Raw genomic sequence first — 26,995 nt, 5'->3', positions numbered from 1 at the left:
TGAATCTTCTCCCAGCCTCTTGCCAGTTTTACAACCCAGGAATGTCTTTCTCAAGTACCTCCAGGACCTGGGAGTCATCCCTTTAAAATGTAATCTTTATTAAAGAGTGTTCTCCTATCTCTACAGTCTTTGAGGTGGGGATAGGAGCGTAAGCACGACTTAGCAAACGTAGATAACCCAGTCATGTTGACCTGTATCCCCTTAGTGTTCTCCAGTACTCTTCACTAGCTCAGCCTCAGCTCTTAAACACTTTCCCAACTTTTGTTTCAGTGGAGTTGAGATCAGTCACTCTTCCCTATTACAGTAGTCTTGAATACTTTATCTGTTTAACTTGTCTAGTGCCTTTGAGTTAGATTGTGATTGAGATGAAGATTCTGGAGTCAGACTCTGGCTCCATTTTACTACACAAGTCACATAATGTCACTGACTGAGCTTCAGTTTGCTTACGAGTAAAATGGAGATAATGGTACCTTCCTACAGGATATCTGTTCATCGGTCTATGAACATTAAGCTCTTATGCTCTCTGGTATCAATACATATGAGGCATAATCCATATTTTAGCCATAAAACATCCATAAATTTTAGGTCTTTTTTTTTTGGTTAATCTACATGAAAAACATCTTGATAGTTTTTTTTAATAGTGAACTGTTGTAGTGTATTTAAAATATGTTTCCGTTTGCTATCAATATGTACATTCTCAGGATATCTACTTTGCAAAGTGAAGTCTATTTAGTTTTCAAAATAAATAAAGATAAAAATGCATCATAAATAGTGAAAGCAAGCAACCAGTTATACATCTGATCCTGAAGTGTAATTACTTTGGGCAGTTACTCCTGAGGCCATCTTGAGAAATGGCATCTGTGAGTGAGAGACAAAACTGAAATACCATGTTTTCAGACATTCCAGCAAGCTATGTTCTCCAACAAGTGAAGGAAGCTGTGCTGTTTATATTTTGAAATTCAGAATGTCTCCTACTTAGGCTATCCTGAAACCAAAAACTTAAACTAAAATTTAATTTTCTTTTAATAGATATCTTTTAAAATACCAGTTGTAATACTCTGTGGTCTTAAAGCTGCATCATGAAATGTTGCCTTATTCTCTAAATTTTAAAGAAACACACGTGAAACAACACATTTTAAAAGTTGAAACTGCTTTCTTTTCCAGGGAGTGTGGGGAGGAGCATGGTAACATATAACAGGGAAGTATGATATTCTGACTACTTCTCCCCTCCCTTCTCTCTCTCCAAAAGTAATCTGAGAAAAATTCACTTGAATTGCTGTCTGACTTTTAACAATCTATATTCTGTTTGGAAACCCAGCTTGCAATTCTGACTGACTTACAAAGATAACAGTGATGATATGGATCCGTCTGAAAGGCCAAAAGTACTGCATTGATGATCCATTCTTAAATACGGACAACATGATGGTGTTTTTTTTTTTTTTAAGAGTCATTACCTCTTACAGTCTGTTCATTATTTTTATACTTCTTGTTAATGGAGACTCCTGTAACATTAGGTTAAGATTTTTAGATTGTTTGCTCTCATCTCCCCTCCCTGCTTGAAACAGTTTTGTTTACAGGAAGGGGTTACAAAAAAGGCAGAGCCTTATACGCTGTATGAATACAGATAAAAAGACATATTGTGGTTTATGACGTCTACATGCCCAGCTGGAGGGAAGGGAATTTAAGAGCAAAATAAAAAGACTGAAAATCTAAGTCAACTCAGAAACAAGACTTGCCTATGATGAAGACAGGATTTAAGTTAGAAAGTTCATTGTTATGGCCCCCAGTTGTATATATTTTATCCTAAGGCACCATTTGGTTTAATAAAATGTAGATCTGAGGCTCTCTTAACCTATCAGTTTCTTAAGACTTAATTATAAAGGTTATATTTTCAGAGGGCAAAAACATTATTCATTTGTCTCTTCATGTCTTCCAGGTTTATCTTGCAGATTATGGACTTTCCTACAGATATTGTCCTAATGGGAACCACAAACAGTATCAGGAAAATCCTAGAAAAAGCCATAATGGGACAATAGAGTTTACCAGCTTGGATGCCCACAAGGGAGTAGGTAGGTTTCTTTTTTTCTTATTTTTATTTCAGAAGAATAATTAGAACAGAGAGCCTTAAGCCTCCATGAAATGACCTTTGCATAGTCAGTTTGAAGTGTGAGAACATTGGTGAGATTTTTATCAAAAGTAGTGAGTTCCTGTATGCCAATGAATATTTCTTCTAACAGAGGGAGGAGATACAGACTTCGACAAGTGAAAAAGGAATAAAAGGTGTCAAGTAAGCAAAACTTGATGCTTATTTGGGACAGGAAAGTACTAGTTTGTTTAGGTTAAACTTGGAGGTCAGCAACTGAATTTTTATGCTGTAGTGACAATTACAGATTTGGTACAGGTACACATGTGAAGAATTATTCCTGTTTTTCATTGTGCCCTTATCAGAGCTTTAGAAGATACCATCTTAACAATAAGGAAATCTTTCCTGAATCTATGAAGTGTTAACTTGTGGAAATCTCTCCTAGTCGCCTTTCATATATCTTACTTATTTAAACTCACTTTGATGGTATTGGAAACACATTTGCAGGTAAATTACATACATAGTCCTTTTATTGGACATTGATTGTACTGCCTTGCATTCCAAGGCAGACTTAATTCAACAATTCCCTAATTAGTTAAAGTCATAACCTATGTCTTGTATTCATTTACCATTAATTAAAGCTTAGCTGTTTATTACACTGCAGTCTAAATCCAATAGCCGACCCACAAAGCCATGGAAAAGGAAGTAGGAGGTCAATATTGAAAATATATGGTGCGGAGTCCCACTGATGGTTGCTTTGTTCACAATCAATATGGTCAATGCAACTGTACTTTCTTAGTTGCTCTGTCAGCAAGACAAAAAGTCAATTCTAATGTTATGCTAGTAAAAAAAAAAAAAATGGTGATTATTGAAAAACTTTGTCTTTCAAAATTATATTCTTCATAAACTTTGTTTATAAAAGTATTTTCAAATATGCTAAACCATACGAATAATTTTTAAACTGCTTCGAAAGGATCACATTTTCACTAAAAGGCAGTTAGACATTTGCACTTGTTAATGGCTGTTGAACTGTTACCCTAAACTGATACTTTCTAACGAGTTTTAGTTGGCGCAAACAACTGTATATTATTGCCTTTTCTATTAAAAGGACCATTGACCATGTAATGTAGAGGGTCTTGATCATTTTCCAGAGCAATTAAAACCCACAGTAGTTTAAGGTAGGCCAATGAAAAAGTAAAACAAGTGTGTCTGTTGTATACCTTCTTCCTTTCAAGAAGAATCATAGGTTAAATTTTCTGGAATAGAAATTACCTTTTATACTCCTGATCAAAATAAAAGAAATCACTACATTTTTTTTTTTCAAGGGTAGTTTGGTTAGAAAAGTAGTGATTTGCCAGATATATTAGTATGAAAGAATATTTAGAAACCTGAGAGTACTTTTTGATAGTGGTATAACTGGCAATTCATCATACAGATTCTTAAGCTTTGGTCCAATTATGTTAATGATGATATTAACTTATGGTTGGGCCACTTAGTTCAACCCATAGCTCTAATACTGATCCTATTAGATTTTAACTATTATAAAAACATCTAGGAAGCCACTGTGACTGTGGAATGGGAAAGTAGAGTTGTCGTATGTTGGTCTGGTCAGTGTTTGGACTGTGGTAATTCTGGAAGTCCTCCTCAGTTATTCCATAGTTTAGGGCAGTATTTTCATTATGCCATCTTCATGAAAGATTTGAACAAAATTTTATTCCATAGTGCATTTAAGTTTTTTGCTCCCTTAAATAATAATACATGTTGATGAGTTGGGTAGATGTCACGATGCTAGGTCTTTGGAGAGAAGATTGAACTGAGAATGATGGGAGAAAGATATTATCTCTTTGGGAAGACTACTCAGGGGGAGAGCCTGCATTACGTATTTTTGGTATTTGATTGAAAGTTATGAGCTGGAGTGAATATTCATTTTTATCATGGGTTTCACAAGATTTCTATAAAAATTAATTCCCTTAATGCATTTAAAATAGAATGTACACTAAACTTTTCACCATATCTGTATTTACATGTAGATATACATATATATGCATATACATACACATATGCATGTATATACACATACATGTATACATACATAGATACATAGATGTACACATACACACATAAATATATATATTTGCTGAAATTTTAACATGCAGTTTTAGTCTAGTATAAAAAAAAGAAAGGTTTGGTATCCTCAAATATTTGAATACTATTCATTCCTCATGTTTTACATTTAATTTTCCAAAATAAAACATTTCACTTTAGGATTTTATTAGAAATGAAGTAATCATTTAGTCATATCTAGAAACTAGAATTAAACAAGGCCATAAATCCTTGTAGGTAAATGCAGAATGTCAGATTCATAAATATTCATGTGTTTACTTTCAGTACACACTATGTAGTTGAATCTCAGAAAAATCTTTTCTATACCAGTCCAGCTATGAGATCAAATAAATACTGAGGAAGATAATGCAAAGGAAAACATAAAGAGCAAAACAAGTTATCACTAGGAAATATAACCTCTACTTATCAAAGCATTTGTTATGCTTTAGGTTTATCTGTGCTTGATCAGGCCCTGGGAAATATTCAGCCTTCATTGTAAAACTGACTTACGGATTAGCCACTTAACAGATATATTGTTAACCTGATCAGACTATCTGGTCTCCGCTACCTTTGTAGTGGTTATTCAGAAACAGAAGCTAGGTCTCATGTTTCTGTGGATTAGTTGGGTTTTTATAATGAAGGAGCCTGTATAAGGTGCCAGTCAGCAGTTTCACCTAAGCATTTTCTAGTTGAACTGTGTAAAAGGAGGGTAGCTTGTATTATTATAAGCCAAAAAATATGAATAGAGATATATAGAGGTGAATGGACAGATGGATGAATGGATAGATAACTATTCTTGAACTATTGTGCATCTATATATCTGTATTTTTTTAATTGCAGTTATTCTTCCAAACTAAGTTCTCATATATGACCTAAAAGTGTTTTCTGAGTGGCTGAAGTGCTTCATTTAGTGTAAAATTAGAGTAATATATTTTGGGCTTATCTCATCTGTTATTAATTTTTTATTCTTCATAAAAACCAACATGTATAAACATTGACATATTTTGGGCTTGTTGCCTGATAATTAGAGAGAATTATATCTGTGTCAAATACACTATTTTAAAATTTGTTACATTCTTAGTAATGTTAAAAAGCAATATTTGGATCAATGTGTGGTATAGATTTTTGTAGATTTTTCTGCTCACTGAGGCATGCAGTCAATACCTAATTTCTCTAGAGATATACTGCATTTAACATACTGAGCTTTTTTAAATACTTCAGACTTGTGCATTGAGTGTATAATACCTATTTTAATTTGACATCATTGATGACCATAAAATATGATATCTAAATTGCATTTTAAATGTCCATTTGTTTATATAATATGTTCAGTATCAAGGAAAGAAATATATTACATCCTTTTTAAAATTTTTGCCAATTGCTACAGCATATAAAATCCAAGTCTTGTGTTATTTCTTGCATGGCTTCATTTCACTCTAATCTAGCACTCCAGCTTACAAAATATATGTGAAATAAACTGAGAATGTGTTTTCATGCTACCAAACTTGGGGAAATGACATGGTTTATACAATATTTATCTTCTTAAACAATAATTCAAAAAAGGGAACCCATTTTTCAATTATAAGATATTAAGGTAAACCATCAAGTTATTGATATGCTCTATTGAATCTATTAGTAGTCAGAAAAACACAATGTTGATTTTTATTTTTAAGTAAATTTCACTGCTATAAATAGTCTTTGGTTGATGTATAAATAAATTTTAATGAAGACACTATTCTTTCTATATGACATAACCCAATTTTGACATTTAGACATGACTTTCAAAGTCTTGGCATAGGTCTTAAACTTTTTGGTTAAGAATACACATTGGTCAAATGTAAGATACCTTTGCTCTGTTGAATAACTTTTCCTAAGCCTCACACAGTAGTGTTTCATAAAAAACTAAGGCTTAGAATTTAAAAGGTACTGAAGAAATAAAAGAGACCTGGGTTTATTATTTTATTTGAAATGTGACACATTGCATTCTACTTTCCTAATATCCTTTTTGAAATTGCAGTAAATTGTGGCCACCATAAAATTTCCTAGCTCTTTATACATCTGAATTGACAAACTACTGAATAACATAGGTTACTAGTTAGAAAAATAAGAATAAACTTTAAATTTATTCTGCAGATAGTCACCATTCACTTCTCAGGTGAACGTCTTACTCAGATGTTTTCTGCTTTCTTATTGTCATTTCTGAGTATATAAACTAGTATTTTGAGCATTTAGACCCTGTCTGCTTAAGGCAAAAGTTTTCAAGTTCCCTTTATTACTTCCTAGCAAATCTTGTTTTTCTTCCTACTTGATAATGTTATTCTATGTAAGAAAAAAACTCAACAGGAAACACTTTAGGCAAATAATCAGAGACATTTTGGGATTAACACTGATACTTTTCTTTTTCTCCCAGTTCTTTCATTCCATTTGATGAATTGCACCCAGATAATTTTACTCCAGTTTGTCATTAGAATAAGGACCAGTCCTCCAATGTGATTTCTTTGTTGTTCTCATTTCAGCTTGGAAGGACCATTTAACACTTTATAAATTAATGTTTTAATTAGACATTCTTCTTCATCAGAATGAAGTAGTTTTACAGAAATAGTGTCATGTAAGGATAGTTGCATGAAAAATTTTGTTAGTGTTACAGCTTAGACCTCAGGATCTGCTGCTTATTTCTTCCTTGCCAATACAACTGTACTTTGGTCAGTATGTCTTTTGGTGTTTTAAGTTAAAATGCCTGCTTCAAATACTTCCCTAACTGTAGAAGGGTATATGTAATGTTGTCTAAATGGTGCAAAACTAACAATGGAGGCAAAGTAATTGGTAGATTGAGTGGAGTGTTGGCTCTGGATTCTGAAAGATTTGGATTTCAATACAGAGCTCTGTTACTTTTTGCTGTGTGATACTGAGCAAGTTATTTAACCTCTCTGAGCCTCTATTTTCTTATTTGTCAACAGGGTTAATGATACCTCATATTGTTAGGATGATTAAATAAGATAATATAAAAGCAGTAGAGTGTCTGGCACAGTAGCAGCTTCATAAATCACATTGATCGTTTTAATTTTAATTATGTATTCTAGTGTCAGCTGTTTCTGGAATCTGCTTTCTAGTGAAATTGAATTCAAGTCCCACCCCACCTGTGCCTTTTTTTTTTTTTTTTTGGTTAGTCTTGGCAATACTTTATCATTTAGAAATGTTGAGCAACTGAGAACACCACAGGCTTTCAGTGAAAAGATTCATTTACATTGCTCCATATTAATAAGCGAAATAAAAATTAGATGCTAAATTATATTTAGAAAGTGACAAGAGAATATTGATAACTAAATCTTCCTATATTTCTAAGAAGTACCATAAGTAAAAGTGTGACTTTCTATATGAAAATATGCTGCTAATGATTATATTAATTATCAAATGCAACTGAAAAACCTTATGTATTACAATAAATTATACAGAAATACAAATTATACAAAAACAAAATAATCCATAATATGTTTCAACTTTCAAATTAAAAAATATTTTCATTGTTAGATGTTAATTAGTAGTCTTCCTCAACTTTGATCAATTCTTTTTTTAAAATTTTCCGCATTTTATTTAATTGTTTTCAAATATACAGGAAATAGTAGAATAATATAGTAAATATCCAGATATTCAATTCCTAGATTCAACAGTTATCATTATCGTATCATCTATATTTTGATGATGTACTTTATTTAAACTTAAAGATACATGATCAGTTCATTGTGTTAATTACATACCCACTCATAGATGCTAATATTGTCATCCAAAATATTTTAGTTAATTTAACTGGTGTTAAAATTACTCTTCTCTATGTAGTAGATGGAGAGAAGACATAATCGCTGGTACAGTCTTGGAGTTTAACTTCTCAAAAACACATCACACTTTGCAGTTTGTTTCCCTGAGAGGGAATTTCAGGGAAAGGTGTGTACTTGGAAACATTTTTAATCCTTTCATCTCTCTGTTTAATGGTGGGAAAGAGTGACTATAGAATTTTTTTTTTCTTAACATTACGTGTATGTCTACAGAACTTATTGGAAACAGTGAGTGGTAAAACATTTACCTAACAATAATTATTAATGTATATATGCAGTAAAAGAAAATAAAAGTTTGAAAAATGTGATGCTGCATTTTAATTAGGTAAAACTGAACTATAATAGTGAAGTAAGTTAACTCTCGAAGGGCTATTTCAAATGAAGACCAGTTTATGAAAGATTGGCTTCAGAAATCTAAATGACTTGTCATTACTTACAGCTTCATATCAATTAATCCCTCAGTTGGGGGGTTGGGGGAAGTGGCTGGGAAGGTTCATTCTATTTTAATTCTGATTGTTTTTCCTCAAAGGGCCTCTTGTGTGTAGCCTATGTCGTCCAAACAGGTGCCAGAATATAATTTTTCGAAAATTAGAGCATGTGAATTTTTTTAAGTGGTGGTCATCAGGAATTGCCACAATGGAAAAGGGATTCGTGAACACATCTGTACAAATGGAACCATTCCATTATTAATGGGAGATTTATTACTGAAGAAATCACTACAAAACAGTGTGGTAGAGATTGTGTTTTTATTTTAATAGGGGAGCCAAGTCTTGCATTAGTACATTGTTGAAGCTTGTGCAGAAAGTAAACAGTACCCATGGGACTGTCGCATTCTGCTTGACTGAAGGGCCTTTAATAATCCAGTACTCTAATAGCAGTTAAGATGGAGTATGTGTAAGAGCTAATCTTGTCTTCTGCTTTTATAGTAACTTGTGTATGGTGACCGAAAGTAGTCATGACGTGCTAGCAGCATTGTTCTTTGTAGATGACTTTTTAAACTAAACTAAGTTTACTGAGTGGCTTTTCAGAATGTATGTAATGAAAGATAATAAAACCAGGATACCTGTTTACAGCAGGTTTAACAGCCATGTATTGCACTTAGGAGATTTTGCATCCCTACACAGATGAACATTCAAGTAATGGTAGAAATGTAAGCCAGCCTATTGTTTTACAATTTGGAATGGTTATAAAAATGAGTTTACTTTGTGGCATTCTGTTAATGTTTTAATCATTATTTCAGTAATATTTGTTATATTTGACATGTTTCTTAGATTTTTTTTGTCCTTCTTTTGAAATCAGTTACTTTAAAAAAAAATACAGAAAATTATCATGAAATTAGTCTATGGCACTAGTCTGTAGTTTTATATAAATGATATTTACAGTGGCCTCAAAATGTTCTTTTACTGCATTTTTTTTATGAAAAGCCATCTTATATTAAATTATGGAAACCTCTCTCTGGCTTTAAAATTTACTTCCCACCACCTGCACCCCACCCCTCATGCACACTGTTTCTTTACCTTGATATTTTTTATTCAGGAGATTCGATCAGAAGTTCGCTTTAGCACTGCTTATATCTAAAATAATATTTGTAAAATTTTAGATCCGTGTACCCAAAACAGCAGGCGTATTTATCCTGTACTTTCATTTAATTGAAAAATCTTAAGAAAGACCTGTTTTTTAATACTGTACACTAGATGGCAGTTTTGTCATATTCTTCCGATTTCCAGTGCTGCTAGTATGAGTGGAACAGGAAAGGCCATCAGTGTTTAGTCTGCACTTGAAGGGTCTCTGCATGACCAGTGCAGACCCCATGGACTTCCTGGAACATATGTTAGCAATTTAGCCGCAGACATTTATTCCTTTGTTTTACTGCTTGGCTCTTTGAGAAAGTGTTGGTGCCAGGTTTGGGTTGTCTGGATCATGTCAGAGGCCATGGAGATCAAGTTCATGTGACAGGCCAGACTAAGGAAGGATGAAGTCGGAGGAGGTGAGGAAACTGACCCTTACTTTCAACAGCAAGAAGTCACTGCCTTTCTGTGGGCCGGGGCCAAACGCCCGGGCGTTTAAGCTTTACTCCAGCTGAACAAACAAAACACATCGCTCGTTTGGCTTTTTCATATTTCATCAGTGGTAGTTCATTCCGTGATTTCTCTATTGCTCAAAAATGACTTATCCCTCATCTTTCTCTCTTCATGCTTCTTCCTATAGCCCTGTCCAGACGCGGTGACCTTGAAATCCTCGGTTACTGCCTGCTGCGGTGGTTATGTGGGAGACTGCCCTGGGAACAGAACCTGGAGGACCCTGTGGCTGTCCAGGCTGCTAAAACAAAGTACAGATTTTCAAGTATTCCGTTATGTACAGCGCCAGGTCTGAAGGGATACATCAAAGCGAGTATCTCATATCTCAGAGAAGACTGCCATTCAACCTATTCATTCATTCAACCTATTCATTCAATAGGATAGCCAAAGCAAATTTCTTAAATTTGAAAAATATTTTAAAAAACCCAAACAGCGTACAGACATAAGATCCATTAAGCTAACACCTATGAGACCATATGTATGAGAGTTGTAATACAAAATAAAAAGTGAAATATTTGTTCCTTCACACGGTGTTTTCCAAAGCTTAGGTTCTAGGTGGTGGTATTTTCAAGGAAGAGTATTTTCAGATTAGCATTGTACAAGTATATGGAGTTAGTGTGAGCTTGGTGCGATTGATATTAACTGTGCAAAGCAACAAAGTGAAATGGGACAAACAGGGCTTATATTTTTCAAGTGAGAGCAACATACGTTGTTTTTAATCCTGTTATTGGGGGGAGTGTATGTTTTGTTTCTTAAGGAAGAAACAAACAAAATTTGTATATGAGGTGTTTATGTAAGAGATCATTTTGCAGCCACATAAACATTTTAATATTCCACATTCAATTTTTATCACCTAAACTCTATTAGGATGAGAATTAGGTTAGACTGAGTATAGAGTGGGTTACTATTTTACTGTTTTTCTCACTGATCAGGCCTAACAAAAAGTCAATTGCAGGTAGCACAGCATAGCCCGTTTTTCACTATGCACCAAGATATTCTCAACAGTAGTTATCCACAGATATAATATCACAACTGGAAAAAGCAGCTGTATTTTAACAGGGCAAGTCACAACAGAAGTTTACAAAAGGGGCAGCTAGCTGATCCATAGACATCGGTCTTTCTAATTCAGTGTGGCATCAGTTCTTAATAGAGAGGAAAGCCAGCCTGCAGATACAGAATAATACAGATTACATTTGTGAATACTGACATATATTGTATGAAATATTTCTCCACTTGGAATCTTGATCATCCTAGTCCCTTTCCCAAAACTAACACATTCACATGTCAGTATTAGAACTATCTAATCAGTTCCTTATTGCAGTGATTGATGTGTCCATATAACCCTCAGGTAACTAACATTTTTCAGTATATGGGTCAAGTCAAAGGATAGTAATGGGCATATATAAAGTCTTGGTTTCCAATTTTCCACCTCAGTTTACCTAACTTGAATAAAATACTTTATTTAAAGGACTAGCATTTTAATTCCAATGATCCTATATGTGTTTTTCTTTTAATAAGACTTACTAATATTATTTTAGTCTTTTATCAGTATGCATATATAGATGCCTTCATTGTATATATCTCTAATGAATATACCTACATGTATATATTTGAATATAATAGGGTATTACATAAATAATAAAATATAATGCTAATAAACATAATCTCCATTTGTATTTTGGGGCCCCTTGCATATGTTAATATATTCATTTTGACCTGATTACTAATATAAACCTATTGACCAATAAAGCTAATATTGTATTATGAAGTTTATAATTAAGACATATATATATATATATAATTAAGATACGTACATATATATATCTTATATATATATAAGACATGTTCAAACTTTTTATATAGTACATAATCATAATTTATTCAACTTGCTGAGAAGGCATAACGCTGAATTTCCCCATAAGGGCAGGCTTGTATATTTAACCATAATACTGTATCTCCCATATGCCCTTTATTTTCCTAACATAGGGTAATATTAGATCAGTGCATTTATTGTTACAATTCTGCCTGTGCCTGAGTTTGTGAATCAAACATTCCTATCAGTAATTTTAGTTGAATGTTTATATATTTGTGGCTGAAGCAACTTAAGAGATTTGTACTTGTTCAATCTAAAACACTGGAAAGTGTTAGAATAATGGGTTTTTTGTTTTGTTTTCTGGATATTTCTTGTTAACCGGTTTAATCATGGCATAGCATAAAGCAACTGCCCAATTGAGAACAATATACATAAAATATTAAATAATTTGCCCCTCCCCCATGCTGAGTACCTGAGGAAAAATAATCCTGAAAATCCAGATAAAATTTTTCTATGTATTTTTTTCTTGAGGTTTTTTTTAAAAAAATCATGTATCCCTACTTCTACATTTCTACACGTACAGACCTTGTATTAAAGCATTTATACTGTAGTTCTACATTTAGTTTCTAGGTGATTGATATAAAATCGATCAGTGAGATTTGAGGGATCTCCCCCATCCACTTACCCTCTTACCCATTACAGGTGGGTGAAAAAAAAAAGTATGGAAAGTCACATTACTGGTGACCTGTAGAGTTTTGTTTTCTAATCAAAACAATAAATCACAGGATTGCAAACAAATTCACTGTGCGTTACTCTGTTTTGTTTTAGTCTGTTGGATGAGCTGCCTGAGTCGGTGCTTAAATGGGCTCCTTCCGGAAGCAGTTGCCGTAAGTCAGGTGATAACTTCTGTCTTCTCCTATATGATTCACAGCTCACCACATTTGTCACTCTTGTTTTGTAGCTTTTGCTGCACCCAGTCCCATTCCCATAGTGGTGGGAAGAAACTCTCCAGGGTTACAGATAGGTTGCTAGAGAAGAGAATGTTTAGATCCTCTTTTCATTAGGACACAAGAATGCTGCAAGAACATGTGCAGGCAGCGTTCTGGGCTCTGCTGATGGCATTGCTTTCTTTTAGATGTATATTTTGGGAATCATGCACAGGTTTAATGGTCAACTGTATCTGGTATTTCTAGAGTGGACTTCCTGTTTTTGTTCCTATGTGTGTTGCTGAAAGAAGAGAAAGTTGATCTAAGGAAAGACTACTTTCAATTAATAATTTAAAAAACCAAACCATTAAACACTTGAATGCTGTTTAGACTTGGGTTATAGTCTGACTCAACAGCCAGAAAAAAAATTTTGGATTGGCAAGGCATATGACCTTGGGATTCAGAGTATATTTCATTAAACAGGTTTCTCTTTCATGTTAGTATAGACCACTTCGGAATTCTTTAATTGGTAGTGCTATCAGTAAAAATAGTAAGGCAATTCAGCATTACCCAAGTGCCGCATGGCACATTGTTCAGCACCGAGTTAACCACCGAGTGAGACTGCCTCACAGAGCAGAGCCTGCTTCTGCTGTCCGGCTTGCTTTCTCTCCGAGACGATTAAGCAGAGTGAATGAATCTTGATCTCTGTTTCTACCGGGCAACTTCAAAGTTAGCTTTTAGCTGACTTATGAAAGTAAATATGTACGCTGAGTGTCTAGATAAGGTCAAGTAGTATCGGTTTCCACATGAGAGTTTAAAAGTAGAGTTAAATCATCTTAAACGGATACTTACAGCCCTTCTATGACCAGAAACCAAAATTTTCATTTCCTTAGGAAATGAACAGACCAGTTCTGTTTTCCCACCTCCATTTCCCAAATCCCACAAGTCTGCCCAATATGAGTCTCTGCTTCCCACTCTCTGTTGTCCCTTTCCTTTTGATGGAGGGAGGCAAACGGGAGAGTAGTATTCTCATTTGGGGGGATGGGTTGAAAGATGAAAACTTTTCGTTTATGTAACTGCACTGAGTAACTCAGTCAATATGCCAGTATTCCTTTTTGGCTAATATTCTTATTGGCATTTTTACCAAGTCACACAGCTTTCATTTTACTCAACAGGACAGCAAAAAGAGAGATGAGGAGATGTTAAAAATTTTTTTAAATTGTGTATCTCTTTTCTTGTCTCTCACGCACAAAAGGTAACTAACTGTTCAGTTTAGGATTAGGAAAGAAAGCCCATGTGCCCTGGATCGTACACAATAAATGCTTATGGGCCAGTGTATATTCTGGGGCACTGCTATTGCTAAATATAATATTTGAGTGGTACGAGAAATGGTGGGAGGAGTGCCAGGCTCCTCTTTTTCAGTACAAACCATTTGTTTGGGTCTGTACTATTATTTTATAAAATGCAGATTTCTATTTCTAAAGCACAAAACGTTGAAACTTTATTATTAACTGAAGGTCTCTTAAGTTAGTTGGTTATGCTTAGGAGAGTGGGTATTGCTAGCATGAGAATTAATCCGATTTACAAAAGGTTTATTACTAAGACATTTTATGAAATAAAACAGCTGAGAAGTTTGCAACATGCACGTCCAATTCAGTGTAATAATATCAATAATGGTTTCAGAAGTTTCTATCTCTTGAAATGATAGTAATGATACTTAATATTTCACTAGCTTAAAAAGCAGATGATTCAAGAATATCATAATTTCATACTACTCAAAGCATTTGTTTTATAACTCTGGAAATATGCTAGTAAATTAAAAGGTGTACTTAATATAATAAATCCAGATCTTGAAAGGCTAACATTTAAACCAGTACTACATCACAGTCATCTAAGCGTCAGGTTTATCATAATATATTCATAACAGAGGTGGCTCTTTTCTTTTTCTCCCTCTCCTACCTCACTGGTACCTTATTTTTTCAAACCCCAGACCCATGAAGGCTTTGCAGCACAGCTGCTATCAGCTGGTGGAGTGCCAGGAGTCTTCCATTGTCTTCTAACAGTGATTTGTGAAAAGTGTCCCCAAAATATTTCAGCTCTCTTCTTCATTTGGGATATTCTGGTTAATAGAATTGTAATATATACCAAACTGGGCTTACCAATCTTGAAAGGAACAAAGAACAACAGGATATTCATATTAAAATGGTAGTGGATGTAATTTAATCTTTTTTCTTTTGGATCATCTCTTCAAGAATTGGACGCCCCCAAAAAGGGCTTCTGGAAACATGAGTTATAAATGTGATGAAGCTGCAGCACTTCCTAGTTACAGAGATCTGGTCGAGCGAGTGCTAGATAACAGAATTTGACATCTTATACATTAGAGAGGAAAAAAGGAGGTTGCAGAATTGCCACAGTATCCAAAAAAACCAAAAAAACTCTGGAGCCAGGAGTTTTCATTTTAGCCGCAATAGCCTTATGTTCCTGGAAAATAGTTGTGGACAATACAGTGTAAAATGGTCACTCTCTGACTTTCCTTGCGGGGGAGAGATGATGACTATTCCTTTTGGAATTTTTCCCTGTAGGGAGTGAAACCCAGTGTCTCTGCAGTTCCCCACTTGAAAGGAGGTAGGCCTGGAAGGGAGCGAAGATTTAGGAAGCCAGTTCTGCCAAGCCACGAAGCTTCCCCAATTTCCCCACCATAGGATATGAACAACTTAGTGAGAAAATAAGAGGTACTTGTGTCTGGGTCAGTAGTAAGTTTTTGAAGAGGAAAGGCTTGAAAAACTAGTTTATGGAGTATAAACATCTCTGTAAACAAATGAAAACATGCCAGTTTTTAAAGAGTGTATGGTATTATCACTTATTTCTCAGATTGAACCTCCACCTGAAACAAAAATGCAAACTACATTTGTTGTAAAGTGGCTATATTTCTAATTTTTGGTTACTGATTCTACTTGTACTGTATTTAAAAGTTTGTAGTTCGTAACTTTTTTTGTGGGGAGGTCACTATACCATTCTAGGGAAGAGAAAAAATAAAAGGTGGCAACTTCTCACCCTTGTGCTCTAAATCAGAAAGGCTATGCCATGATTGCACTGGGCTAGCTAGGTATGCAGGACTTGAGCGAGGTTCGGCAGATTCTAAAGTCAGTCACGGCTAAAACTGTAGAATTCAAGGTCACTTCTAAATGAACTGTTGTAGTCTCAAAATCAAAGCCTTAATTACAATTTGCAATGATTTTTTCCTTTAAAGTAAGGACGTTTATAGTATTTTTAACTGAATTTTTAGAACTTCAAAAAACTTAAACTGAATTTTTAAAATTTCAGAAAGTGTGAAGCATGGCTGGTCTGTTATATTATTCATGTAGTTCTTAGTAGTTGCACCCTATAAATCAAAATCACTAACTATAATTTTAAAAATTTGCTTCTTTTGATGAGTGAATTGTAAACATATCAACAAAGATATGTTTAAAAAAAAAAAAAACCACTAGTTTCTCCCATCTTGTCCAATCTGTAGGTCACTAGATTTCAGTCATTTTTGGATATCATTTAAAAGAGTACTTTCCTGTTGAACTGCTCATTCTTAGTTTCTTCGAGGGGGGTGTATGTGTGTGCATGCACTTGCTTGTGTAAGAGAAAAACAACAGAGATTTTGAGAATATTGCAGTTTTGAAATTTTTTTCCAATTATGAATGACATATTAAAAAAATTTAATACTTCACAGGCGAAATAGCCCAGTATTTGGTATGTGCTCATAATTTAGCATATGATGAAAAGCCAGACTATCAAATGCTCAAGAAAATTCTGAACCCAAGTGGAATACCTTTAGGACCACTGGAATTTTCCCCTGAAGGAGAGAGCTTAAATGTGCGTACTCCAAATAATCAAAAGGTAAGTTAACAGTCCCTGGAATCCAGTGATGACCTTCTGTGAAGCTTATGTACCAAATGAAGTTGTTTTAGGTGTCAAAATGAGTCTGACAGTCCTGTTTCTTACTTATATCTAATTCTTATATCCCATGAGCTCCGAGAAATTTTATTGAAGGTTCCTTTGACTTGTTGTCTTTAAGAGAAAAATAGTAGGATCTGTGGCCTGTTGTGTATTATTAAAGAAATAAAGCAGTCACTGATGTCATAGAGATAGGACTAGGGTAAGATATTAAAGGCTTTATTCATGGAAACCTTTTTTTGCTGCTTTTTTTCAGATTTTCTTTAGTCATCCCTCTGTTTTTGCTTACCCTTGGCCATAATTTGGTGGTGGTAATAATATTCTTAAATTTTACCAGAATATTTGTATGTGCTGATATTTCAATCTATAGAAACAATTCTTTTTTGCAAAAAGTTATTTTTTAAAGTTACACCTTCCACTTTATCTTCCAACTGACTCCCTCACAGCAACATTAAAAAAAAAAAATTAGAACTGGAAACAACACAAAAGAATTAGAACTTGAAACATTTTTTAAGAAGGTGGGAGAAGCCTGAGACTGCTATCAGCAACATTACTGAACGGGCAACTAAATGTCTAATCCTGCCTTGACACTGCCCATGTGCAAAAAAAAAAAAAAAAAAAAAGGGAGGGCTTTGTTTCCTGATGCATGTACATTAAGGTAGGGTCAGGATGTCATTCATTTTTAATATTTCTTGTGAACTTTGGATCATCACAAGTATTCATGAGCCAAGAATGCAGGATGCAACCTAATGTGACTGATAGGCTGCTAGATGAATGGTGAGTCAAGTATCAGTGCACAGATGGTTCTGATTTGCTGAATTTTGTAGCTGCTGCAACTGAAGACATAAAATATCCTTCTAGTCATAAATTAGCTCTTTGGAAGCAAAACCTTGGCACCAGAGCTTTACAACCTTCAATTAGTAGGGAAAGAAGTATTTGAATGACTGTGGTATTGACATCTGTAGGCCTGCATAGTAATCATTCCTAATAGAAGAGAATATCTGTTTGAGGAGGTTTTGCATGGCTAATTAACTACCAGTGAGAATATGTAATTTTTTCATGATCTCCTGATTGTCACCTTTCTCTCATGATACAATTACATTTTATTGTAGCAAGTGCCTCACAAACCAATTGTCAGCACTATTTACGTATTGCGGAAGGCAGAACAAAAGTTCATGTTTAATAAAAAGCCACTGGATTTTGATCTTGGTAATTACTGAGACTTATTTTAACAGTTTTATTGACTTTTGTGTTTTTACCACTTTTGCAACAAAACAAAGAGCCATTTCCTTGACATAGTATTTCCCTTGCAATAATAGCCAGCACTTAATCTACACTAATTTAAGTAGATTTTTTTCCTTTTTTGTAGTTTTTCAGTTTCATAAACTTAATTGAAATATAAAAGAAGCCATTTAAAAAACTGATAGCTATATCCTCTGATATAAAATTCTAATTATTACCCACCAGAATTTTCAGTTTCATCAAATTCAAAGGATGTTTGTTGTGAAACCATTTTTATATGCAGAGATAGAACATAAAACATTTTTTTCCAGTGAGCCTCAATCAAAAATATTTTATTCTTCCCTTTTGATTAGAGCACTTTGATTATGAGTAAAAAGAAAACACTAAGAATAATATGCATTCTTAAGACTCTAGCTAATTTCTGTTAATAATATGATCAGCCTCAGTATATAGACATTAAGATCAATCAGGGATATATTTCATAGCAGATCAATATTTACTGAATAATGACTTTATTTCTGTAGTATTTTGAGTACACTAATATATTTGATAATCATAAAATATAGGTTCACCATATGTGACCACACCTTAAATTTCTTTTTATTTTTAAATTAAGTTGACAGATTTTGAAATGCTGCAAAAACCAAACTTGAAAATGATCAAAAGCACAGTATGATAATGTAAACTGTCCTGAACTCAGTTTTCCTAAATGATCAAGGATAGTTTCCACAGTTGATTGCTTCCATAACGAAAATCATTTTTAAGTCCAGAATGAATATCAATCACATGGCCCCAAATTTCTCTCTTTTTAGACAGAATCCCCTCATTAGTAGCTAAAGACATTTCTTGTTACTCTATACATGGATCTAATTATTTAACAAAATAAATAATGAACTCTGGACTTGTACTTTTTGGACAAAGATACTTAAAAAGAAGTCAGTGGACCAGGAAACATATATAGATAGATAAATAAAATGTTTCTGTGATTCAGTATTCAAAGGAAAGTTATGAATGTTTAATTTTTTAAGTGTTATTTCCCTCAGTATGAGTGGTTTGTGCCTTTTAAATTTAGTAGTTATAACAAAAATATGTTTTGGTTAGGTATTATAAAATAGCACATCACCGTAAGAATTTCAGCAAACTTACAGCATCTTTTTGCAAAAAAAAAAACCAGAGGGATTTATCCAATACTGGGTTTTACTAGGCATCGTAAACTGTTCCCTATAAACTGAACCTTCTTCTTGAAGTCCTCAAATACTGTTACTGGAGTTAAATTGGAAATGAACTTTCGTCAAAGTAGTACAGACGTTGATATTTTTTCCTGAAAAGCAAATCTTTTGGGATATTTGCCTTAATCAAAATGATACTACGTACAGCTGATACTACTCTCTAGTAGTTCTGAAGGCTCTGGCATTGTCATATTAGAAGAATCTTATCATCAGGGCTACCTCAGTCTATTTATGCCATCCATTGGGATGTAATGTCCAAAATTCACTGAAGGAAACAATTCAGTAAGAATGCTTATTGAGGTGAGCTAAAGCTCCAGGATTCCTGGATGAGAATGCTAAAGCCAAGCTAGAAACCAGCATTACTGGAGGCCTCAATTCAACCCTTGAATAAGCCATTTCCTCAAGAGCCAGTAGTGGATCCTTTTATCAGTTTACCAATATCCCCCTCCTTATTCTGATGCGTGAATCCATTTTGTAATTTTATAGACACCTGAGCACAAGTGAGCCACTCACCCTTCCCGACCACTTTACTAAGGCAGAGGACTAGTTGTAGGTCATAGTTGAAATGTTCAAGCTATCCTACATTTCAGACAAGAAAAAGTTTGTTTCTTCATTCACCCTGAATCTGAGGTTCGTATAGCAAATCCAGGGGTGAATAGATTATTACTGGTAGTAGTAATCTTTGTATTGAACTTAAAAGCTTACAGAATTCTTACTTGAGCTTTAATTCTCAAAATAATTCTGTTAAAGTTGTCTTCATATTTCTTTTCTGTATGAGAAAAAGAATATAAATTCTTAATTATAAGCACATTTTTGCTTATTGAATTTTAGGAGTCCAAAAGTATTCCTTATTTTGTACAACAGTCTGAAGTGCCAATGAAGAATTAAATAAAAATTACCTTATTTGAATAGCCACTTTCTGGAAAGTGACACACATTTGGATAGTATCCTTCTATTTGATTATGTGGGATACCCAGAGTGTCTTCTATATTTACTTTTTTTTATCTTTGAGAAAAAGTTTTACTCTGTTCACAATTAAGTGTTAAACTTCATGATCCCACTTCACTCTTACCATTTTAAAAGTTTCCCTAGAAATAGTAATTTTCCATAAATTGGATATCATTTTGTTTATTAGCTAGAAGTGCTCATGGCAGCACAACTTAACCATCCAGCCAACTGACAGCAAATCCAGGAGGCACTGTCTCTTCCAGGAGGCCTCAGAGAGGGCTGAATATATTAGACCGAATTTTGTTTGTACATCAGAGCCTCCCAGACCAAAAACTGTTATACCTAAAGTGCCTAGCATATAGGAGGCACTAAAATTCTCAATATCTCAACTAATCCTTTCTGTCACAGAACACATTTCATAATGATTGGCAAGCCAGCGTTTTAGTAGGATAGAACTATGTACAGCAGCCTTGGGAAACACTTTGTTTCACACTAGTGGTATGATGGGCATTTATTACCAAGATAACTTCAATGGAAAACTGGCTCAGAAGGTGGTTACACATGAATTTTCCTAGGAGTTGGGGAGAGTTGAGTGGTAGAAATAAAAAACCCCTGAGTGACCAGAAAGCAATTCCAATTTCCAGGTTACTGAGAAGCAATGGCTTTGCTATCCTTTGAGAAGCTGGGATCCAGGAGGAGGGGTGAATAAAGAATGGTGTTGTGACAGCTTAAACCTAGCCACAAAACACCAGCATATTTTAAAGGGAAGGAGTGAACACACTTGGCAATAGAAGCTAAAAGTTGAGAGACTACAAATTAAGGCTCTGCTTGCCCAGCCAATATAATTCATTCTCTAGTTTGGCACTGGCTACTCCATTATTTCCCCTTGTACTGTTCCTATCTTCTGCCCCCTATTTAACCCATGAAAAAAGGTGATGGCACTTTCAGCTGCTGTAAACATGAAGCTGCTGAACAAATACTTCACATAAGGATCTTCACTGTGGCTTTCAATCTTCCAACTGTATTGTGGGATCTGCCCTTCTATTTCTGTGTCTACTTCAAGGTTATTGAGAGCCAGTCATCCCCCAGATAACAGCATGGTGTGAAAAAGAAACCTTAGAGACAGCAAGCTTGTTGTAGAATTTAACCTCTGATACTGGTACACAGTATTAGATGACATGGACTGTTATTCATCTGCTCAAAGGTTAAATTACCTGTATAAAAAAGTAAGCAACATCATAAGCTCCTTTTGTATGTTCACATTAATTAGGCTCACTTCAATGATAGAAAACTAAGATTCTAATTAATAAGAATTTAATCTGAAAAGATGTCCTGGATCCACTGCCAGCAAAGGTTAATAATGAATTCATGTGCAGTTTTCAAATGTGACAGTTTTCTGTAAAAATGCTGTTTTCAATAAGCAAGTTATCTATAGAGATAATTTCTAAAGAGTGCACGACAGTGACACTGATTTTAATTGGTCTTGTCCTATTGATGAGAAAAGGCCTGGATCTTGCCAACTACTGTACTTTTCTATAATTTCCATTTGTTGGTTTCCTCTTTATTTCTTCCTTGTTTCAAAGCTTGGCAAGTATAAAATTTTCAAGAATCTGGACATGAATGCATTTTTTTTTTTTTTACAAGTGTCAGAAGTTTTCCTTATATATTATTACTTAACTCTGTATCAACAGGTTGATTCACTACAGGCTGCAACAAAGCACGTCAATCAGATGCAAAATAGGTTACTAGAAAAAAAAGGCCCCAGTGAGAGAAGTACTGAGTCCTGTGCAACGTGGAGAAAAGTGCAAGAGGAGGAGAAGCTGACTGGGTTGTTTAACAGTGAAACAGCGCAGGTGAGAGGCATTTTGTTGTTGTTGTTTCCCTTAATATTACATTAGAATATGCCCTTTGGGAATAAAGACTTTTATTTTCTCCTGAGGGCCAAGGTTGTACAGTTTTGTTAAATGAGAAAGGACAGAAAATATCCTATCCAGTGGATAAAATCAAAGCAGCCAAAACCAGTTATCATAGAAACAGAATGACAGTGAGCACATTTGCGTGCAGATCTGATTTCTTTCTTTAGCCCGAGAATCTAACGAAGTGCACTTGAATTTGTTAGGCCGTCTACGATCCATGAGGGACTCACTGTATTCCGTACTGTTACGTTGGCTCCTCCAGTCTAACCCATAAGCAGATGTGAGAGGGTCCCTGTCACTGTGGTTGTATTTCAAAATGATGTACTTTTATATCATCCGATCATTTGTTTGGCTAGTGACTCACCTTTAGCAGATGCCTCATTCAGGCAACAGCAAAAGTCTTTCCTAATTTAACCTTTTTTGACAAGGAGAAGCATACAAGGTATTTATATCTGCAGTGAAAAAAAAAAATTTTCCCAAAACGGCTAACATTTTATATGATTTCAACATCATTTTCTCCAAATGGTTTCAGGTAGTTTACAATATGGAACAAGATAATGCTCCCATCTTCTATCTCCCCCCTGCCCCCCCCAAAAAAAAAACAATTGGTTAATCAGGCAGCTGGGATGTTAATCATTAAACTGAGCACTGAATTTGGCTCTGAACTTCCTGGCAGCCAAGGCAAAACTTAGAAGCCTACAAGTTAGGCATTTCTCATCTAACTAGCAAGCATACAAGTTTATCTAGAGAGAAAAATGCTTTTTTTTAGTACTAATAGGAATCTTTTGCATTTATTCTGTTATAAAACAATAGTAGCATCATTTCCTTTTTTTATTTTCAAATTGATATAAAGGAATCTACTTCAAGAGGACACATTTTATAGTTCCCATTTATAAAATTAAAGACAAATATTGCTTGGTGACAAAATTTAGATATTCTTGAGTGCTCTTTTTCAACCCTCCATTGTATAACTACATCATAATTTGCATATCCATTCTCCTATTAGTGGGTACCTGGGCTGCCCCTGTCTCAAGCCACCATGAATATAGTTGCTCTGAATGTTCTGACACAAGTCCTTTTATGGATATGTTTTGTTTGTCCTGAGACGTGGAATTGCTGGGTCATGGGGCAGATGTATGTTCAACATTATTAAAAGCTGACAAATACTTCCCACTTTATACTCCCATCAGTAACATACGTGAGTTCCATTCATTCCACATCCTCCCCACTATTTGGTGTTTGTCAGTCTTAATTCTAGTCAACCTGTGTATATTAGTATCTCGTGGTGATTCCAATTATCTTTATCTGATGACTAATAATTGTGAGCACCGTTTCCTGTGCTGACTGCCCATTCATATACCTTCTTTTGTGAAGTGTCTTTTCAAGTTTTATCCATTTTTATTTGAATGGTTGTCTTTCTATTATTAAGTTGTAGGAATTCTCTATATATTCCACATATAAGTCTCCTGTCCAATGTCTATATTGTGGATATGTTCTCCTAGTGTGCAGCCTGCCTATTCATTTACTTAACAGTGTCTTTGATGAGCAGGAAGTATTTGTTTTTATTTGAAATTCAATTTATCAACTTATTTTTTTTTTCTGTAAAGAAATCTTTGCCTACCTCAAGGTCACAAAGTTATTTTGCTATATATTTTTTAGAAGGCTTATAGTTTTAGCTTTCATATTTGGGTCTATGAGCCATCTCAAATCAGTTGGGTATGGTGTGAGATAGGGGTTGAGGTTCCTTCCATATTGAAAGCCAGTTATCCCAGTACCATTTCTTAAAAAGATTTTCCTTTTCCTAATTAAATTTCTTTGGAGCCTTTTTCAAAAGTCAGCTGACTATATAAGCATGGGTCTATTTCTGGACTCTCTTTTCTATCAGTCTGTTCCACACTGTATCAATTACTGTAGCTTTACAGCAAGTTCTGAAATTAGGTAGTTTAAGTCCTTCAACCCCTTTCTTTTCTTCAAAGATGCCATGGCCATTTTAGTTCCTGGTTCCCTCCATAAAATTTAAGAATCACCCTGTCAGTTCCCACTAAACAGCACAATGGGATTTTAATTGGGACTACACTAAATCTAAAGATCAGTTTAAAGGAAAATGAAATCCCAGCAACATATGAGTTCTCCAATGCATGAACCTGATACTTCTCTCCATTTGTTTCTTTCAACAATGTTTTGTAGTTTTTAGTGTAGATATCCTATACATCTTCTATTAAAATTATTTCTCAATATTTTGGTTTTTAATCCTATTGTATATGTCATTTTTCAAAAATTTTATATTCCAGTTATTTGTTCCTGGTATATAGAAATAAAATTGATTTTGTATATTGACCTTGTGTCTTGGGATCTTCCTAAAATTCACTGATTAGTTCTAGCAGTTCTTTTGTATTCTTAGGATTTTCTATATCATCAATCATGTTGTCTGTAAATAGAGTCTTCTTCCTTTCCAACATGTATGCCTTTCATTTATTCCTTTCATGTCTTATTACACCTGCTGGGACCTCTAATACTATACTGACTACTCAATATAGTAATGAGAGTGGGCATCCTTGTTCCTGATCTTAGGGGGAAAAGCATTCATTCTTTCACCATTAAGTATGATGTTAACTGTAGGTTTTTCCTAAATGCCCTTTATCAGGCTGAGGAAATTTCGTTGTATTTATAGTTTGTTGAAGAATAAATTTTCGTCATGAATGGGTATTAAGTTGTTTTTGGGGATGTGTTGAGCTGATCATATGATTTTTCACCTTTACTAGTATAATGAATTGCATTGATTTTTGAATATTAACATTTTATTTCTGGAACAAATTCCACTTAGTCGTGATGTGTTGTCATACTGAATTCAATTTGCTATTTTTCCGTTACAGATTTTTATATTTACATTGATGAGGGATAGTGGTTGGTAAATTTTCTTTTCTCTCAATATCCTTGTATGGTTTTGTTTTCCAGTCATTATATAAGTTACATTAGAGGGAAGTGTCTATGTTCAGAAAATGTCTCAGTAAGATTTGCCTTTCATAAAAATGACAGTTTAGAAAGAAAACTATCTAGGTCTAGAGTTTTGTTGTAGTAAAATTTCAAATTATGAATTTACTCTCTATCACAGATATAGTGATGATTAGATTTTCTTTTTCTTCTTGTGTCAGTCTTGGTAATTTGATCTTTCAAGGAATTTGTCCATTTCATTTAACTTGTCAAATTTGTCAGCACTATGTAGTTCATGATATTCTCTTGTTATACTTTTAATGTCTTCTTTATCCATTCCTGATAATGGTAACTTTATTCACTTTGCTTTATAGTGACACTGTCTCCTCAGTCCTAAACCATGGAAAGCATTGGTCTTTTTCTGCATCACTATAGTTTTGTCATTTTGAGCATGTCAGTATAAATCAGATTATACACTATGTAAACTTGTTGAGATTGGCTTTATTTCTTTCACCATAACACCCGTGAGATCCATGCAAATCTTGCATCTATTGATAGTTCATTCCTTTTAATTGCTAGGTAGTATTCTGAGGTATGGATGTGTAGTGTTGAAGAACATACGAGTTTCTTCCAGTTTTTTGCCTTTCACCATTTAGTATGATGTTAGCTGTAGATTTTTGGTAGATGTTCTTTATCAACTTGAAGTTCCCCTCCATTTGTAGTGTATTGAGAGCTATTATGAATGGGTGTTGAATATTGTCAAATGCTTTTTTATATCTATTAATATGACCATATGATTTTTCACCTTTATACTGTTACTATGGTTGATGACATTGATTAATGTGAATACTGTGAATTACTGTGAATACTGAAACACTCTTACATTCCTTGAATCAACCCCACTTGGTCATGTCGTATTATTCTTTTCATTTGTCATTGGATTCAGTTTGTTAGTATTTTGTTGACGACTTTTACATCTCTAATGAAGACTGTTGGTCTGTAGTTTTCTTTTTATTTTATTGTCTTTTTCTGGTTTTGGAATCAGGTAATGCTTGCTTCATAAAATGAGTTGAGACATCTTCTAATTTCTGGAAGAGATTGAGTAGAATTAGTGTTTCTTTTTAAATGCTTTAGAGAATTCTCCAGTGAAACCGTCTGGGCCTAGAGATTTCTTTTCCTTTTTTAACTATGAATTCAAGTTCTTTACTAAGACTGTTCAGATTATCTATTTCAAGAGTGGACAGACTTTCCTATAAAGAGCCAGACAGTAAATATTTAGGTTTTATAAGTCATATGGTCTCTCTTTTGTTCAACTATGCATTGTAGTGCAAAAGCATCATATACAATAGGTAAACAAATGAGTATAGCTGAGTTCCAGCAGAACATTTATGGCACTGAAATTTGAATTCCATGTAATTTTCAAGTGTCACAGAGTATTTTTTCCAGCCATTTAAAAATGTAAAAACCATTCTTAGGTGGCAGGTTCTACAAAACAGGTGTTGAGCTGGACTTGGCCTGCAGACCACAGTTTACCACCCCCTAATCTATTTCATCTTGAGTTATTTTTGATAATTTGTGCTTTTCTAAGAATTGGTCTATTTCGTCCAAGCTGTTATATTTTTATTTGTAGAACTGTTCATAGTATTCCTTTATTTAAATTCTCTAAATGGAATTGAAGCCTATAGTAATATTTCTTTCCAAATATCAGTAGTTTGTTTTCTCTCTTTTTTGGTCAGGTTTATCAATTTTATTGGTCACAGAGCCAGCTTTTGAGTTTTCTCTATTTTTGTTTTGTCGATTCCACTGATTTCTGCTCTTATTTTTATTTCCTTCATTCTGCTCTGTATTTTCTCTTTTTCTAGTTGCTTGAGGTAGAAACAAGCCTCAATTACTGAATTGAGACTTCTTTTTTAATATAAGTATTTAGTATTAGAGATTTTCCTTCTAACAG

General features: G+C 34.2%; 1 protein-coding gene across 3 annotated transcripts in view; it reads left to right on the top strand.

The window, feature by feature from the left end:
* The window catches only part of VRK2 (VRK serine/threonine kinase 2), an 89,622-nt gene that overhangs the window by 60,380 nt on the left and 2,247 nt on the right, over positions 1-26,995 (top strand). For 2 of the 3 annotated variants that reach the window (XM_082426284.1, XM_082426285.1), the window contains exons 8-12: positions 1,937-2,069; positions 10,225-10,345; positions 12,736-12,803; positions 16,555-16,721; positions 21,889-22,050. In XM_082426284.1, the coding sequence (XP_082282410.1) occupies positions 1,937-2,069; positions 10,225-10,345; positions 12,736-12,803; positions 16,555-16,721; positions 21,889-22,050 (651 nt within the window). The remainder of the gene's footprint in view (positions 1-1,936; positions 2,070-10,224; positions 10,346-12,735; positions 12,804-16,554; positions 16,722-21,888; positions 22,051-26,995) is intronic. The other variant, XM_082426286.1, reaches the window with a different exon arrangement.

This window comes from Balaenoptera physalus, assembly GCF_965194825.1.
Source record: "Balaenoptera physalus genome assembly, chromosome: 15".
In the NCBI taxonomy this organism is placed as follows: domain Eukaryota; kingdom Metazoa; phylum Chordata; class Mammalia; order Artiodactyla; family Balaenopteridae; genus Balaenoptera; species Balaenoptera physalus.
The sequence above is the reverse complement of the archived record's forward strand: the minus strand, read 5'-3'. Positions and strand labels throughout refer to the sequence as shown.